Source organism: Gastrolobium bilobum, unplaced genomic scaffold (genome assembly GCF_033153095.1).
Source record: "Gastrolobium bilobum isolate Gb01-03AN ecotype WA unplaced genomic scaffold, APGP_CSIRO_Gbil_v1 utg25720, whole genome shotgun sequence".
Classification (NCBI taxonomy): domain Eukaryota; kingdom Viridiplantae; phylum Streptophyta; class Magnoliopsida; order Fabales; family Fabaceae; genus Gastrolobium; species Gastrolobium bilobum.
Window position 1 is genome coordinate 7,628 of NW_026895263.1, and position 15,675 is coordinate 23,302.

Here is a 15,675-nt window from a genome sequence, read left to right on the forward strand (position 1 = left end):
AGATATAGGACATGTTTGGTACATAGTATAGAATAAGGCTTGATAGTATAAGACCTGATAGTATAAGGCCTGATTGTATAAGACCTGATTGAATTTTAATACTATCCAGCGTTTGGCATGGTATTGTATAAAATAATATATTGTATAAGATCATATCATCTAGTATTTGGTAATGCACTATATAATACTATATATGATAAAAATAAATATTTTTAATAAAAATATCCTTTAATAAAGAATTTATATAATTCTTCAAAAAATGTCATATGATATTAATTTTTATAAAATTTATTGATCAGTGTGTCCAAAATATAAATTAAATTTTGAGAATTACATTGGTCAACGATATTAATACATCAATCTCTTATCAGGCCTTATCTCTCACCATTTGGCCGGATTAAGTTATACATCGTTTTGATGTATTAAGGGATTATGTTGTATAAGCTTATACTATACGATGGTCACACCAAACAACTGAAAATGTCATAACGTATAGTATAAGCTTATACTATCATACCTTATACGTCACACCAAATATGCCTATAGGGGGAAAAGTAGCTGAGGTTCTGTTGAAAGAGTTTCTTTAAAAAAAAATTCCCTAAAAATGAATAAACCCAAATGTACTAAAACTCTCTGTTTATGTGATAAACTTTTTGAACCCTAATTATCTCAAAACTGGTAGTTTCGTGTTGAGAAAATATGATATGCAAAAATTCACATCGCATCATGTCAACACGAATTTGACCCATATTTTTTTAAAAAAAATTTGGTAAATTCGACCTATTTTTTTTAATTTTTTTGTCAATTACCTTTTTAAATCATAGTTTGCATATTATTCATATCGGATCGTATCAATCCGCAAAATTTGTGGGTCGTGTTTGTGTCGAAGATTTTAATACGAATAAAAATTTGTGTAGTGTCATGTCATGTTCATATTACATGTATTCAAATAATGTCAAATTGTATTCATATTATGTCAAATTTATATCATGTCATGTCTCGTTAAGTGGTTTTGACACCCGTTGATCTACTCGCCAACGAAGTTCAAATGACTTAATAAGGTCGGTAATAATTCTATTTTAATATTTATGTTCCTCTGTATATAAAATAGAACTGTTAGAGAGAAGTTGATATAATTTCAAAGGGTAAAGTGTGTGTCATTTTGAAGGATGTAAAGTTGTATCATTTTAAGAGAGAGAAGGAGATAGATAAAGGAGGAGAGAGAGTTGACAAAAAAAATAAATGTGTGAGTTCCACCTCTTTGTGAGAGTGAAAGGATATAAGTTATATCATTTAAAAGAATAAACATTTTTCCCAATTTCAAAAGTTCTAAGAAATTATTACCCTTTGAAATTTAAGTTAATTTGCTGCCACCTTATTTTAATATAAAATTTTATTCATATTTTTAGGAAATTAATTTTTGTTATACCCATCAGCCCAAAAAAAATTCACTGTATTATATACTATTTTTATCCCAAGTAAGAAAGAACATTTTAGTTAATCCACAAATTTTTATTTTTCTTGGTGAACGTTAATCCACAATTTATCATTACATCATAAAGCTAACGTGAAACTTAATTGATTTCTTTATTTCTTTAACTTAAGATGTGCGAGTGATTCCAAAATTTCAACACAGATTCGGAAAACTATTTGAAAATTATGTATTTCATACATTTAGTGTAATTATATTAAAATTATGAAAAAAAGTTATACTTACTATCATTTTAATCTTATTACTCTTATTACTTGATTAGTTACCATTAGATCAATTTGAAATCAACGATTAAAAAATAGAAAAAATTAACTATTGTTGATTTCAAATTAACCAAACAGTAACCAATCAGATAATAAGAACAATAAGATTAAAATAGTAATAAATATAATCGCTCCCAAAAATTATAAATAAAATTGTGCAATCACGAATGTTTAATAATGCAAGTTTCATGTGCAAATGTTGATTTGTGACACTGTCACGTGTTGATTTGTTAGGTTTGTACTTTCTGCAAAAAATCAGAAATTTGTTGATAACAATTGAACGAACACCCAAAATAAGCATTTTATCATGCTCCTACTATATTGAATTGGAAAGATTATAGGAATCTTTCAAAAAAAAAAAAAAGAGTATAGGAAGAGCACCACACATTTCAGATGAGACACATATGCACCAATATCATTTTATACAAATTGTAGATCGATATCCTTATATATTGGCAATGACTAACGCCCCTTGATTCCTAATCCCACAAAACTTAGACGTACCATGACTCATGGCCTACAAAATGACCATAAAATTGAATTTACAAAGGCAAAGTTCCATGTAGCTGCAAGAGGGAATTACGTGATTCCAAACCAGAAACATGAGATATTAAGGCCCTCCTTCATTTGAGTGAGCCCTTTTGTGAGCGTACACAAATCACAATGGTTACTCTGAGTAAGGATTAGCCTCATACTAAAGGAGTGTGAAAAAACCTCATCTGACCAAAAAAGTACCACAAGGGTCCATTTTTTGAAGCAGGGAAAATAGAGCATGCCATACTTCTAAGGTCATTTGCAAATTCATGCTTCTACAGCTACAGCTGCTTCCTCATCAGTAGAATCAAGTGATGCCATTTCTACTGTAACATCTCCAATCATCACCTGCGCCTCTGGCACCATTTCTATCTCCACATTAAGAAGCTTCTCCCTAAGCTTTGTTGTTAATTCTTGTGTACTATTATCACTGTCAGCGAGGAACCTCTTCAGAGCATCCTTGCCGTGGAAATTCCGGCCGTTATATTCGTAAAATGAACCACTCTTTTTGATGAGTTTGTGTTTTAGGCTCAACTCTATGATCTCTGCTTCTCTACATATACCCTTGCCAAACTGAAGCTCAAACTGTGCTGTTTTAAATGGAGGCGCAAGCTTGTTCTTCACAACCTTCACAAGAACCTGGCTTCCTAAAGTCTGCATAGTAAAAATGCCATAAAGGATAACTGTTCACCCCATAAATTATACCTTAATGTATTTAACGAAATCTTAAGACCCGCAGAAAATATGACCTATATGCTTCTATCTTAAGGAAGAGTGTTGGAAACCATGTAAATAGTAAATAGTGTCAAGGTTTATTGTATAGAGTAGCCAAAAGCATGTAATTACAGTAATTAGAATGCCAATTATGTTCGCATTTATTGTTTTTCGGCTATATAATCCAAACTCCAGTGTATAGTTTAGACACACAAATTTCAACGCATGCCTCTCTTTTCTCTCTCTCTCAACAGACGATATCATTAAGCTCAGAAGATTGACATTCCCTCATTTGTCAGTATCACACGATACACGTATTATGCAATACAATTTGGTACGAAGATTGAATGATACGTATTGAAGACATGTATTACGTCTTATATATATCATGCTTTTAAGACCAAAAGGTGCTTAATATTGTTGAATATGGTCAAAGACATGATAGTTTTCATTGAGTTGCAAGAGACTTTAGAGTTTTAATGTCTGATATGATACTGATTACAAATTGTCCGTGTTTTTCAGGAAAAGATGCTAAATTGGAGCCAAAACCAAATAAGGGAAGCCCAAGCACGTAAAAGACCAAATTTCAGAGCTTCTCCTCAAATAACTCACAGGAACAAGAAAACTAGCAAGAAAGGAACAAATTTCAGAGTAACTCGTTGTAATGCTCGCTACAGCGAGCGACGTCAAAGAAAAAGCCCATGGATCTTCTCGTTTAAAAGGCACGACCTAGGGTTTTCTAAGGGGCTTTTGCACAATTTGGGAGGCAGAGCAGCAGCTTTCTGAGAGGAGAAGTAAGAGGAACATTGAAGACTTCACCTTGGATCCCATTTTATCAAGTTTTATCGTAAGCTTTCATCTCTTTTCCTGTTTTGTTTTTGTTTCTTTCAACATGCTAGGCCATTTTCCTTTTTATAGCTAGGGTTAGATGGAACCAATGGGTTCCTAGTGTTATCTTTTCATTTCCTGTAAACTAATACTTAATTTCATGTTATGCAATTAATCTGTTTTTAATTCCTAATTCGTTTTTTGATCTGGCCAATCTTGAATGAACACTAGAATCTTACATGACAAGAGGGATGTTGGTGTAGGATTCTGTTGTAAATATTAGGTCTTTTATTATTATTAGTATTTGTTGTATTGGGCCAAGCCCATTAGGTCAAGAATTAGGGTTTTTGGTCTCTATAAATAGAGACCTCTTTGTATCATATTATTTCAGAATTCTAAAATATATCAGAATACCCTTTTTCAAGTTGGTATCAGAGCTCTCGATCCAGAGGGCTCTGCTTCCGCGCCTACGAAACCTTTCTATTCTTTTTCACGTCTCTCGCTGCCATCAGCCGCCACCGGAAATTTTTTTTCCGGGGACCTCTTGGACCGAGAAGACCATTGCTTCACTGTTCCTCTTTCTTTTTCTTGTCTATTACACAACCAGAAGCAAACGTTCACAGAATCAACGTACAGAACCACCGTACAGAACCTGTTCATCGCGATTGTAACCTTTTTCCGGTGGATTCTTCACTCCGAACAGCCACAGAAACCATCGCGCTCGCCGGACGACCTTCGCCTGAAAAACCCAGCACCATCGGAGGTCAGACGCGCCGCCCTTGTCTCTGCGCGTGAATCCCACGCGCCGCCAGCTTCACCGGCGCGTGACAGCGCGTAACGGTGGTTCTCGGCCGCGGACCACCACGGTTCTGATCGTCTCTCCAAGCCGGTTCTGGATCTGTGCTCTCTACTTTGATCGGACATCGTTTGGTATTTTTTCATAATTTCTTGGCTTCTTGGAGTTTGTTCTTTCACCAATTTCTTGCCTCCGACCAGATCTGACGTTGTTTGGTATTTGTTCCGGTATTTGTTCCGGTCACTGTGTTACTGTTTCGGCCGCTGTGTTACTGTTCCGGTCAGATCTGACGTTGTTTAGTATTTGTTTGTGATTTTGTGGCTTCTTGGAGCTTTTCTTTGACCATTTGCTGTGCAGTATGGCCTCTTCTCAAAGGAGTTCTTTTTCAAAATTTTATGATGGTACCTCTTCTAGACCTAAGAGAAATGATCGATGGTGTTCTTATTGTAAAAGAACAGGTCATATCAAGGATTTATGCTTTCGCCTTTATGGAAAGCAAACTGTCTTAGAAAAGATGGCAAGGATGCGTGGTCAAGCGCATTTTACTTCTTCTGAAATAACCCCTGCACCTAATGAGACCCAATCTGCATTTCGTCCAGATGAGTTGGAACGACTCCGAACCATTCTTGATTATCTGAGTAAGCCATCTGATACTAGTGCTTTGGCTATGACTGGTATGAGCTCCAAAACTCATTCTTTCATTTCTTCATGTAATGATTTTAAACATTCTTGGGTTGTTGATTCTGGTGCTACTGATCATATGGCTTGTTGTGCTGACTCCTTTATTTCTTATCATCCTACCATTGGAACTCATACAATATCCATAGCTGATGGCTCACATACATCAGTTGCGGGTTCTGGTGACATAAACTTACAGCAGTCCTTACATCTTAAGGATGTTCTTCATGTTCCTAAACTCTCCACGAATCTTCTTTCTATTCACAAAATTACAAAAGATTTGAATTGTACTGTAACCTTCTTCCCTACCCATTGTGTTTTTCAGGATCTCGCCACAGGGAAGACGATTGGTAGTGCTAAAGAGCAAGGTGGGCTGTACTATCTGGTGTCACAATCTCCCGCAAATAAAGTAATAGATCACACATTCATGTCTCATGGTCAATCAACTGTTGATTCTTTAATTTGGCTGCATCATAAGCGTTTAGGTCATCCTCCATTTAGTTTACTCAAATCTTTATTCCCGTCATTGTTTTTGTCTAAGTCTGTTGAGTCTTTTCATTGTGATGTTTGTGAATTTGCTAAGCATCATCGTGTGTCTTTTCCTTCTAGTATTACTAAGAGTGTTGAACCTTTTGATCTTATTCATTCTGATGTTTGGGGTCCTTCTAAGGTCCCTCATTCTTCTGGAAATAAATGGTTTGTTTCTTTTATTGATGATTACACTCGTGTCACTTGGGTTTACTTAATGCGTGAAAAGTCTGAGGTACCACAACTGTTCTTTCAATTTTATAAAATGATTGAGACTCAATTTTGTAAAAATATCAAAAGACTAAGGACAGATAATGGTACTGAATATGTCAATCACTCTTTTTCCCAATTTATAAAAAATCAAGGTATGATTCATGAACTTACTTGTGTAGACACCCCTCAACAAAATGGGGTTGCTGAAAGGAAAAATCGTCACCTTGAAGTTGCTCGTGCCTTACTATTTCAAACACATGTACCCAAATGCTATTGGGGAGATGCCATTCTTACTGCAGCGTTCTTGATCAATCGTCTACCCACTCGGGTTCTCGATCATGTAAGTCTTATTCACTCCATGACTTCTTTTTTTCCTTCTGTTCCAACTTTGCAAAGTCTTCCTCCTCGAGTGTTTGGGTGTGTTGTCTTTGTTCATATTCATAAACAGCATCGCAGTAAGTTGGATCCTAGGGCTCTTAAATGTGTCTTCCTTGGTTATGCTCCTGATAAGAAGGGCTACAAGTGCTATCACCCTGGAAGTCGGAAATTTTTTGTTTCTATGGATGTTACATTTCAGGAATCTGAGTCCTTTTTCCAAGGTCCTCATCTTCAGGGGAAGAATAATTCACCAGAAGACTCATCACCTTCCTTCTTTGAATCTTCAGTGTCTACTTCTTCACCTGTGTCAGTGTCTCTTCCTCTTGTTCCTGTTCCTAATGTGTCTATGTCTGATCCTCTTGTGACTGATCCTCCTATGACTGATACATCAAATACACCAGAGATACGGAAGATTGTGACACCTGAATTGGTATATCAAAGAAGGAAACAGCCCACATTGCCTCAACAGCAACCTCAATCGTCTGAACCACTGGTAAGTCCTGAATCTCATATTTCTGATCATGATGTTAATACGTCTGATGACTTACCCATTACTACTGTTTCTGATGACTTACCCATTACTACTGCTTCAGATGATTTACCCATTGCTTTAAGAAAAGGAAAAAGATCTTGTTCCAAGAAAACTTGTTCTTCCTGTCCCTCTTGTACTCAATACCCTATCTCCCATTTTGTTTCCTCTGCTAATCTTTCTGTGCAGCACAAAAGCTTTGTTTCAGCACTAGATTCTACTTCAATCCCAAAATCAGTACAGGAAGCTTTGAAAGATGGGAATTGGGCTCAAGCCATGCAAGAGGAGATGAATGCGTTGGAGAAAAATAAAACGTGGGAGGTTATTGATAGACCCAACGGAAAGAAAGCAGTAGGGTGCAGATGGGCTTATGCCCTGAAATATAATTCTGATGGCACTCTTGAGAGATACAAGGCTCGATTAGTCGCCAAAGGTTACACTCAAACCTATGGCATTGATTATGAAGAAACCTTTGCTCCAGTTGCAAAGATGAATACAGTGAGAATCTTGTTGTCCCTTGCTGCCCATTACAATTGGGATATAAATCAATTTGATGTGAAAAATGCTTTCCTCAATGGTGAGTTAGAAGAAGAAGTCTACATGGAAATCCCGCCTGGTTTTGATTCTGTGAAGGGGAAAAATAAAGTTTGTCGATTAAAAAAGGCCTTGTATGGATTGAAACAGTCACCTCGTGCTTGGTTTGGAAGGTTTACTAAGGTTATGATGACCTTAGGATATAGACAGAGTCAAGGAGATCACACTCTTTTCTTCAAGCACTCCCAAAATGGGAAGCTTACTGTGCTCCTTGTATATGTTGATGATATTATTATCACAGGTGATGATTTTGTGGAGAGACAGATTCTGCAGACACGACTTGCCTCTGAGTTCGAAGTCAAAGACCTTGGGAAACTAAGATATTTCCTAGGGATAGAAGTAGCTCATTCAAGCAAAGGAATTTTTATCAGTCAGAGGAAATATGTTTTGGATCTTCTCAAAGAAGCAGGGAAGCTCGGGTGTAAACCCTCTAATACTCCTATTGAGCAGAATCACAAGATAGGCTTTGAAGAGGAGAGTCCTCCAGTTGATAAAGGACAATATCAACGGCTAGTTGGAAAATTGATATATCTGGCCCATACTAGGCCAGACCTAGCTTATGCTGTTAGTGTTGTCAGTCAGTTTATGCACGATCCAAAGGAGAAACACATGCAGGCAGTAGAGAGAATTCTTCAGTATCTTAAAGCTACTCCTGATAAAGGATTGTTATTCCGACGTGATGGTAATCTCTCTTTAGAAGTCTACACTGATGCTGATTATGCTGGATCCGTGACTGACCGTCGTTCTACCACTGGTTATTGCATGTTTCTTTGCGGTAACTTGGTGACATGGAGAAGTAAGAAACAAGATGTGGTTGCCAGATCAAGTGCAGAAGCTGAATTTCGAGCTATGGCTCAAGGCATTTGTGAGTTACTGTGGCTGAAAATTGTACTTGATGATCTCAAAATAAAATGTGAGGGACCTATGAAGCTGCTATGTGATAATAAGTCCGCTATTTGTATAGCTCATAATCCAGTTCAACATGATCGGACTAAACATATTGAGGTCGACCGCCATTTCATCAAAGAGAAACTTGATAGCGGGTTGATTACCACTCCATACATTCCCACTGGGCGTCAATTAGCTGATCTATAGACAAAGGGACTTCCTTCAGATAGATTTCAAGAACTTACTAGCAAGCTGGGAATGATAAATATCTATTCCTCAGCTTGAGGGGGAGTGTTGTAAATATTAGGTCTTTTATTATTATTAGTATTTGTTGTATTGGGCCAAGCCCATTAGGTCAAGAATTAGGGTTTTTGGTCTCTATAAATAGAGACCTCTTTGTATCATATTATTTCAGAATTCTAAAATATATCAGAATACCCTTTTTCAAGTGATTCAAATTGACTAATTGCTAGGTTTTGCTTGATCTAGGGATAGACTTGTGAAATCTATGACTTTTAATTCTTGTTCTTAATGCTTGCCCTAAGAGAGATCACTAAGGGATTAGGGTTTTGAATAGGGTAAAGGATTGAATCACTAAGGCATTGGGGTTCAATTAATTTAGAAAGAATTTTCAATAACATGAACTGAATGTTAGTTAAAGGAAAGGGTAGATTCATTAGGAAGACGTTGGGGAAATCAACACCCTAGCTATGCCTTTTGAATACTCGATTTTATTCCAATTTTCAGTTGTGTTCGTGGTTCTTGATCTTGATAATTGTTAGTTGGTAGTTTTATTTAGCGTTTTTACATTTAAATCATTATTCACAAACCTTTATGGTCAATCCAACTTTGATCGCGTAGATAAGTTAGTTCTTGATAAATCAATCATCGTGGGAACGATATCCTACTTTACCACTTTATTACTTGTACGACCGGTATACTTGTCGTGATCGCAACATGTATCGGAATAGGCCGTGTTTTGGAACAAGTATAGTGAAATCATGTGATTCAGTATCGTATCGTGAATTGTATCAAAATTTGCGATCCGAAATTCAATCCAAAATCTGTGATTCCAGATTTGGAAATCGAAACGACTATGCAGAATCCAATCCAATATGATTCAAAAGCGATTCAAAATTCAAATTAATACGAATCAGGAAAGTAACTTAAAGATTGGGAAACATAGTTGTTCAAATTCAAATTAATACAAATCTGGAAAGTCATTCAAATTAATGCGTTAAAAAAAGAAAACACTAAAAGACTTGCGCAAGAGAACAACTTAAAACAGAGACTTGCGCAAGAAAATACTAAAACAAAGACTTTTAGTTTCAAACTTTGAGAAAAATAGAGAACAGGAAAACAGAGAACTTGGAAAACAGAAATGTTTAAACTACTTATGAGTAAGATATATGATGCAATATATTTTTAAATCATTTTCCTTAATATTTCTTAATCTTATAATTTGATACGATTCACGATACAAAACCAACCAACGATTCATAATACGTATTACAATTTAACAACCTTGTTATTCACACTTATTTGAAACCAATATTTGAACAAGCATGGTAATACTAAAGCAGAAGGCAAGAGAAGAGAAGAATAAATAGATGATTTGTACCTCTTCACCCTTCTTGACAAGCCCTATTCTTTTGATATTTAGCCGCACAGAAGCATAGAATTTCAATGCATTACCGCCACAAGTAACTTCAGTTGGCCCACCAAATCCCCCAAAAGTAGAAATCTTTGACCTCACCTGGAAAAGCATACACGAGTTCCCATAATTTGAACAAAATTACTTATACTGAAAAGAGACGATGCATATATTCTTACATTATATATAAACAACAGTAAAAGATAATTACATCCACGTCTACCTATGATCATACAATTTTCTCAACCAAGCTCAATCATGTAGGCCAAAGTAAGCTCAACTCTCCACAAATTTACAAAATTAGTTCATTAGCAAATGGCAACTGGGACACCAATACATCAGTGCCAATAGATCAGTATCACATTAAAACAATTTAGACATTTAGGAAAGCAAAAGTACATCAACACATTCGATGTTCTTAGTTTAGAGCTTACGGATCTGATATTTAACCCAGAAATAAAACCCATGTTCCTTAATATCCAAAAAATCATTTTCTATTAGAAGGAAACGGGTGAAGAACAAGGGAAAAAAAAAAGAATTTGAAGTGAATCTTTTAGGATTCCAGATGCATGTTATATGTCCTCATTGTCAAAAGCTTCACCCCAATTAATGCATAGCTTATGCATTTTATCTCTAAGATTACACTTTACATATAAAAGGCATGCACTAAATTTATCATGCATACATGCAACTTTAGCCAGATAAAAAAGAAAGGATGAAAATGTAGATAGGCAATAGCATTAAATAGGAAAAAACACCAGCAGAACAAAGCTAGAGTGGAAGCATAAGTTTAATGTCAACACAGCAATCTAGTAGAAGTTATAGAAAGTACTAATTAAAGCTGTGGAACTCATACTAATTAACGTAAAATCACATTGGCTATCAGACACTAACTAATCCCAAGCTCAACCATTAAATGGAAATGAACAGCTTTGGCTCAAAAAGTCAAGAAAATATAGTCATAGACCAAGATGAAATTAGTAGGCATCAGAAAAACCCAAATCGAAGTTTGCTATGCATACTGCTACATTGCTCAAGATAAAATAATATTCATAACTTGGTAATAGGAAAATTGATGACAGTGCAATCAGCAACTGCAGCTGATACCTGGTTTATAAAAATCAATATACACTGTGAAAGTGACAAGGAGTGGCACAATTTCCGAAGCGCCTGGCTCATCAACCTAGCCTGCATTGCCATGTGAGCATCACCCATCTCACCATCAAGCTCACCTTTAGGAACAAGAGCAGCCACCTATAAATGGAAACATGGCAAGAAGTTAAAGATATTTACTCAACTTATAAGAACATCAAACCAGAAAAACAAGATACCAATGACATAATCTAAACCATATCAAAGTTAAAAAGGAAACAAAAATTAAGAACTTCTAAAATTAGGTCATATGTCAATGCTAAATAATGTGTCAATTCTAAAAAAGTAACCACATCACATATTTCAGGCTCCCAAGAACTTATAATCAAACACAGTATTTGCTGCATGATACAGACAACCGCAAAGATCTCCAGGCGCAAAAGTTACATTAGAATTATTTCATTTAATAAGAAAGTATAAATAAAAATAAAAGATGAAAGAGTTCCATACTTACGCTGTCAACAACAATTACATCAACTGAACCACTCCGGATTAAGGTATCCACAAGGCTAAGTGCTTGTTCACCACAATCTGGTTGTGAAAGAAGCAAGTTCTCAGTATTTACGCCAATAGACTCTGCAAGTGCCTTATCAAGTGCATGCTCAGCATCAACAAAGGCACAATAGCCTGCATGATACAAACAAATTGATTCACAGATACTTTTAACAAGTTGTTTATAGTACTAAAAATACACGGGGCTGCTTGTCATCATTCCTATTAAACTAAGGGAAAAATGTTTCTGCAGTTAATGCAGATAAGTTATCTGCATTTATTCAAAAAATGACGTCGTTTTGGTATTGAAATATTAAAAAATTATAAATATAAAGACTATTATAACCCTGAAATAAATTAAAATTATAAAAACACCATGATTTCTGCCCAAAACGACGTCGTATTGGGTTTACTGCAGATAACTTATCTGCAGTAACTACAGAAAAAGCGAACCCTTAAACTAATGGGAACAGCCCGAAAGATTAACATAGCCCACAAAGATAATTATTGTGAAAATTTCAAATTATACAGACAATCTCTTTCTTCTGTATTAAAAAAAAAAAATAAGAGAAGTGGCGAGGGTAGAACACAACCATTTTCATACAACTAGAAAACTGGAAGCACCTACAAATTGTTGGCATAGTATTGAAGCACAGGTTGAAAAAATGAGAAACCTTTTATGAATGAAAGCATTAAATCTCCATTCCAAACAATTTTAGACAAAAAGAGTGTTTTAGAAACTGATTTCGACATTCATTAAAAAGTTATAAAAAATAAAAACCATAATAAAAAAGCAGCCATCCAAAGTATTGCATCATCCGGGAAAAATATTAGAACAATTGTGACTGCATAACAATGATTATTACATTGCTATTACAGTCATATATACACAAGACAAAAGTTGAAATGCTAAATCTAATAAAATCAAAAACAAATAAACAACTATGTACAAAAAAAAAAAAAAAAAAGCAATAAACAACTAGACATTACAATTATTTCATCAAAGATAGCATATAAAGATAACCTCCTAGCTTCTGTGCCTCCGATATCACATGCAAAGCAAGAGTTGTTTTTCCAGAAGCCTCTGGACCAAATATTTCCACAACACGACCCTACAGACATCACAGTTACATACAATAATCAGTATATAGCTGTTGCATAATGAAACATAAGGTTGATTTTCTCCTGACTTTTTCTCAATATATATACACGCACACACACACACACCATATCATGCATATGGGAAATAATATCTCATAACCAGAAACATACTTTACAGAGTAAACAGTCACGCCCAATCAATCAGTCAAGAAGATTAACAAGTGATAATGGCCATATAAAACCGAAATTCACACTTATTTTTGCAATATGTCAGATAAAATTGTAAAGTGTAATTGGCGTATACTTGCCAAAAGAAATATGCAAAAGAAATGTCAAGGGAAAATTAACAAATTGGGCCAGCGAAAAAAAAAACTCTTTTGCCATCAGCAAGAGCAACTTATTCAATACATTAAAAACAAGTTCAACATTGGTTCAGGTACAACTGAAGAAAAATATACTTTTCTATGCAAGGATCTAAGGATACCTTTGGAAGACCACCGACTCCTAGTGCTATATCAAGAGCAAAAGAACCAGTTGACACCACAGGTACATTTTTGGGCGAGACAGAACGACCAAGCCACATGATAGATCCCTTTCCATATGCAGAAGTGATCTGATCCATGGCTAGTTGAAGGGCCAAATCTTTCTTAGACATGTTTTCTTCACTTGAGTCACTTCCATTTGATTTAGAGTGCCTTTTACCTTCACGTATACAAAAATAAAAAACATCACTAAGCTAAAATCAGGGTAAACTCTAACTAAAACCCAAAGGGGAAAAAAAAGGTACTATGACTCAAATGCACAAAACTCGAGCAACAAAAAGTACTATTTTTTTGTTCCAGTTTGGTTCACTCAATACTACACTAACCACAAGTATCTATCTAGATTCTATAGTCAAAACCACAAATGAATAGGCATTACTGCTACCAACAAATTCCCCATGTCTCATTAAGTCATATTAGACCATCAAACTGAAATGACTGAAAACTTACCACACTGGACTTACTAATCCAAGACCCTATTTATGATCATCATAACTTCTATGCATATAAACTACGGCAATTTAAGCAACAGAGTAGACTTGTTTTCAACACTTTCCACGTGATATTTATGTTTTTAAGTCGTGAGGTTATGAAGAAAGTTCCGAAAACCTTTAGTTGAAAAGCTCAAAACTTGAGAAGTGCCCAATACTCCTGGTTTGAAGAAAAAGCCCTGCAAGCAAGAGCAAGCAAAAGGGTAAATGAATCACTCATCATTCATGCACCAAAACCAATGTCTTAGTAGGTATGCAGATAAAAATTTAAAAAAAAAAAAAAAAAAAAAAATCTTAGAGAAGAAAGAAAGCATGTAATGCTTCACCGTAGGAAGGTCAGGGTGGAAGAAAAAGCGCTTGAGGAGGGAAGTATTGGTGTTTCGAAGCAACCTCGCCATAGAATAGAAGCACCAATGGCGAATGGAATGGAATGTGTTCTGTGAACTGAGGGAAAATGGAATGTCTTTTGTGTTTTTTTATTTATTTAAACAAAAAAAAATAACAAAATTATATTGGGTGCATTTGCATTGCAATTACATCATTACATGAACCCATTTGCCTGGTTTTTAGGGTTTGACTTTCCCTCCATTTTCAATTTCCAATTACACGGGCCCATGCCGTTTAATGTATTGGGCCCGGGCCATGAAATTTTCAAAAAAAAATAGTAAATCACTATTTAAAATTTGGAGAAAATGTTTGTGTCATTTTAGTTAAAATTAATATTTTTTATTTAAAATTTAAATTAAAAATAAACTTCTCATTTTCTTCCCGCATTATTTCCATTGTGTATCTCTTTCTTTCATTTAAAATAACATAATTCTATATCATTTAAAAGGATAAACATCAATCTCTTAAAAAAATTTACGTTCGAAGGAAAATCATACTATTAAAATGAAAAAACATTCCTTAATAAGAGTAACATCAAGTAAAATGAATTATTGAGTAAACTTGTTGGAAACTTCTTTGATTTTGAAAAAAAAAAAATAGACGTTTACCAGTAATTGGAAACTTGTAAGGTAATCTCGTATTTTATGTTGAAATAAAATAGATTTAATAATAAAAAATAGCATTAGCAAAGTCATTGTTGCGACTTCGACAAGTGTATCGGTCGTAAAAATAATAAAATGTACCATAGTACGAGATCGTTTCCACGAGAATTAGAATTTCAATCATTAATTTACTATTCACGCTTTATTTGGACAACCATTTACAAGAATTTTTGAAAGAAAAATTAAAAGTAAGAATTTAAATGTAAATTGTTTTGACAATCAAGAAAGACGCAGTTAGGATTTTGATTCCCTCAATTTTCCCTTTATGTTATGAATTAAACCCATAAGTAATCGCCTTTAATATATTGTCAATCGATTCTTCTAAATTAATTAGGACTTAGTTCCCTTAACACTCTAATTCTTTATAATCTTGAAAGAATCCTAGTTCCCCAGTTATTCCCCAAAAAAATAAATATTGAGATCAAGAATCACAAGATTGCATAATTATCATATGTCTATTCCTATAATCATGAGGATTACAATGAATTTATCATGCATGGATCATATACCAATATTACTATTGTCATACAATTACCCTAAATCAATCTACAACGAGCAACTCATAGAAGCATTAAGAGTAAAAAAATTCATGCAATATAAAAAGGGAAATTAAATTAAACATTCAATCCTTAAACATAAAGGTTCAATTGAGTTCCATCTAATCCTAACTACAAAGAAATCTAGTCTAGCATAGCGAATACAAAAACACAAAAAGATATAAAAGCTTCCCCAAACTCCATTGGTGTAATGACGTTGTGA

General features: G+C 34.8%; 1 protein-coding gene across 1 annotated transcript; it reads right to left on the minus strand.

Annotated features, from left to right (window-relative positions):
- Positions 1-2,486: 2,486 nt before the first annotated feature.
- LOC133302601 (DNA repair protein recA homolog 3, mitochondrial-like) lies at positions 2,487-13,432 on the minus strand. Its single transcript, XM_061502413.1, has 6 exons — positions 13,319-13,432; positions 12,758-12,845; positions 11,696-11,868; positions 11,197-11,343; positions 10,057-10,191; positions 2,487-2,943 (listed from the first exon to the last, which is right to left on the minus strand). The coding sequence occupies exons 1-6, from the start codon at positions 13,415-13,417 to the stop codon at positions 2,557-2,559; spliced, it is 1,029 nt and encodes a 342-aa protein (XP_061358397.1). The 5' UTR covers positions 13,418-13,432; the 3' UTR covers positions 2,487-2,556.
- Between the last annotated feature and the right edge of the window lie 2,243 nt (positions 13,433-15,675).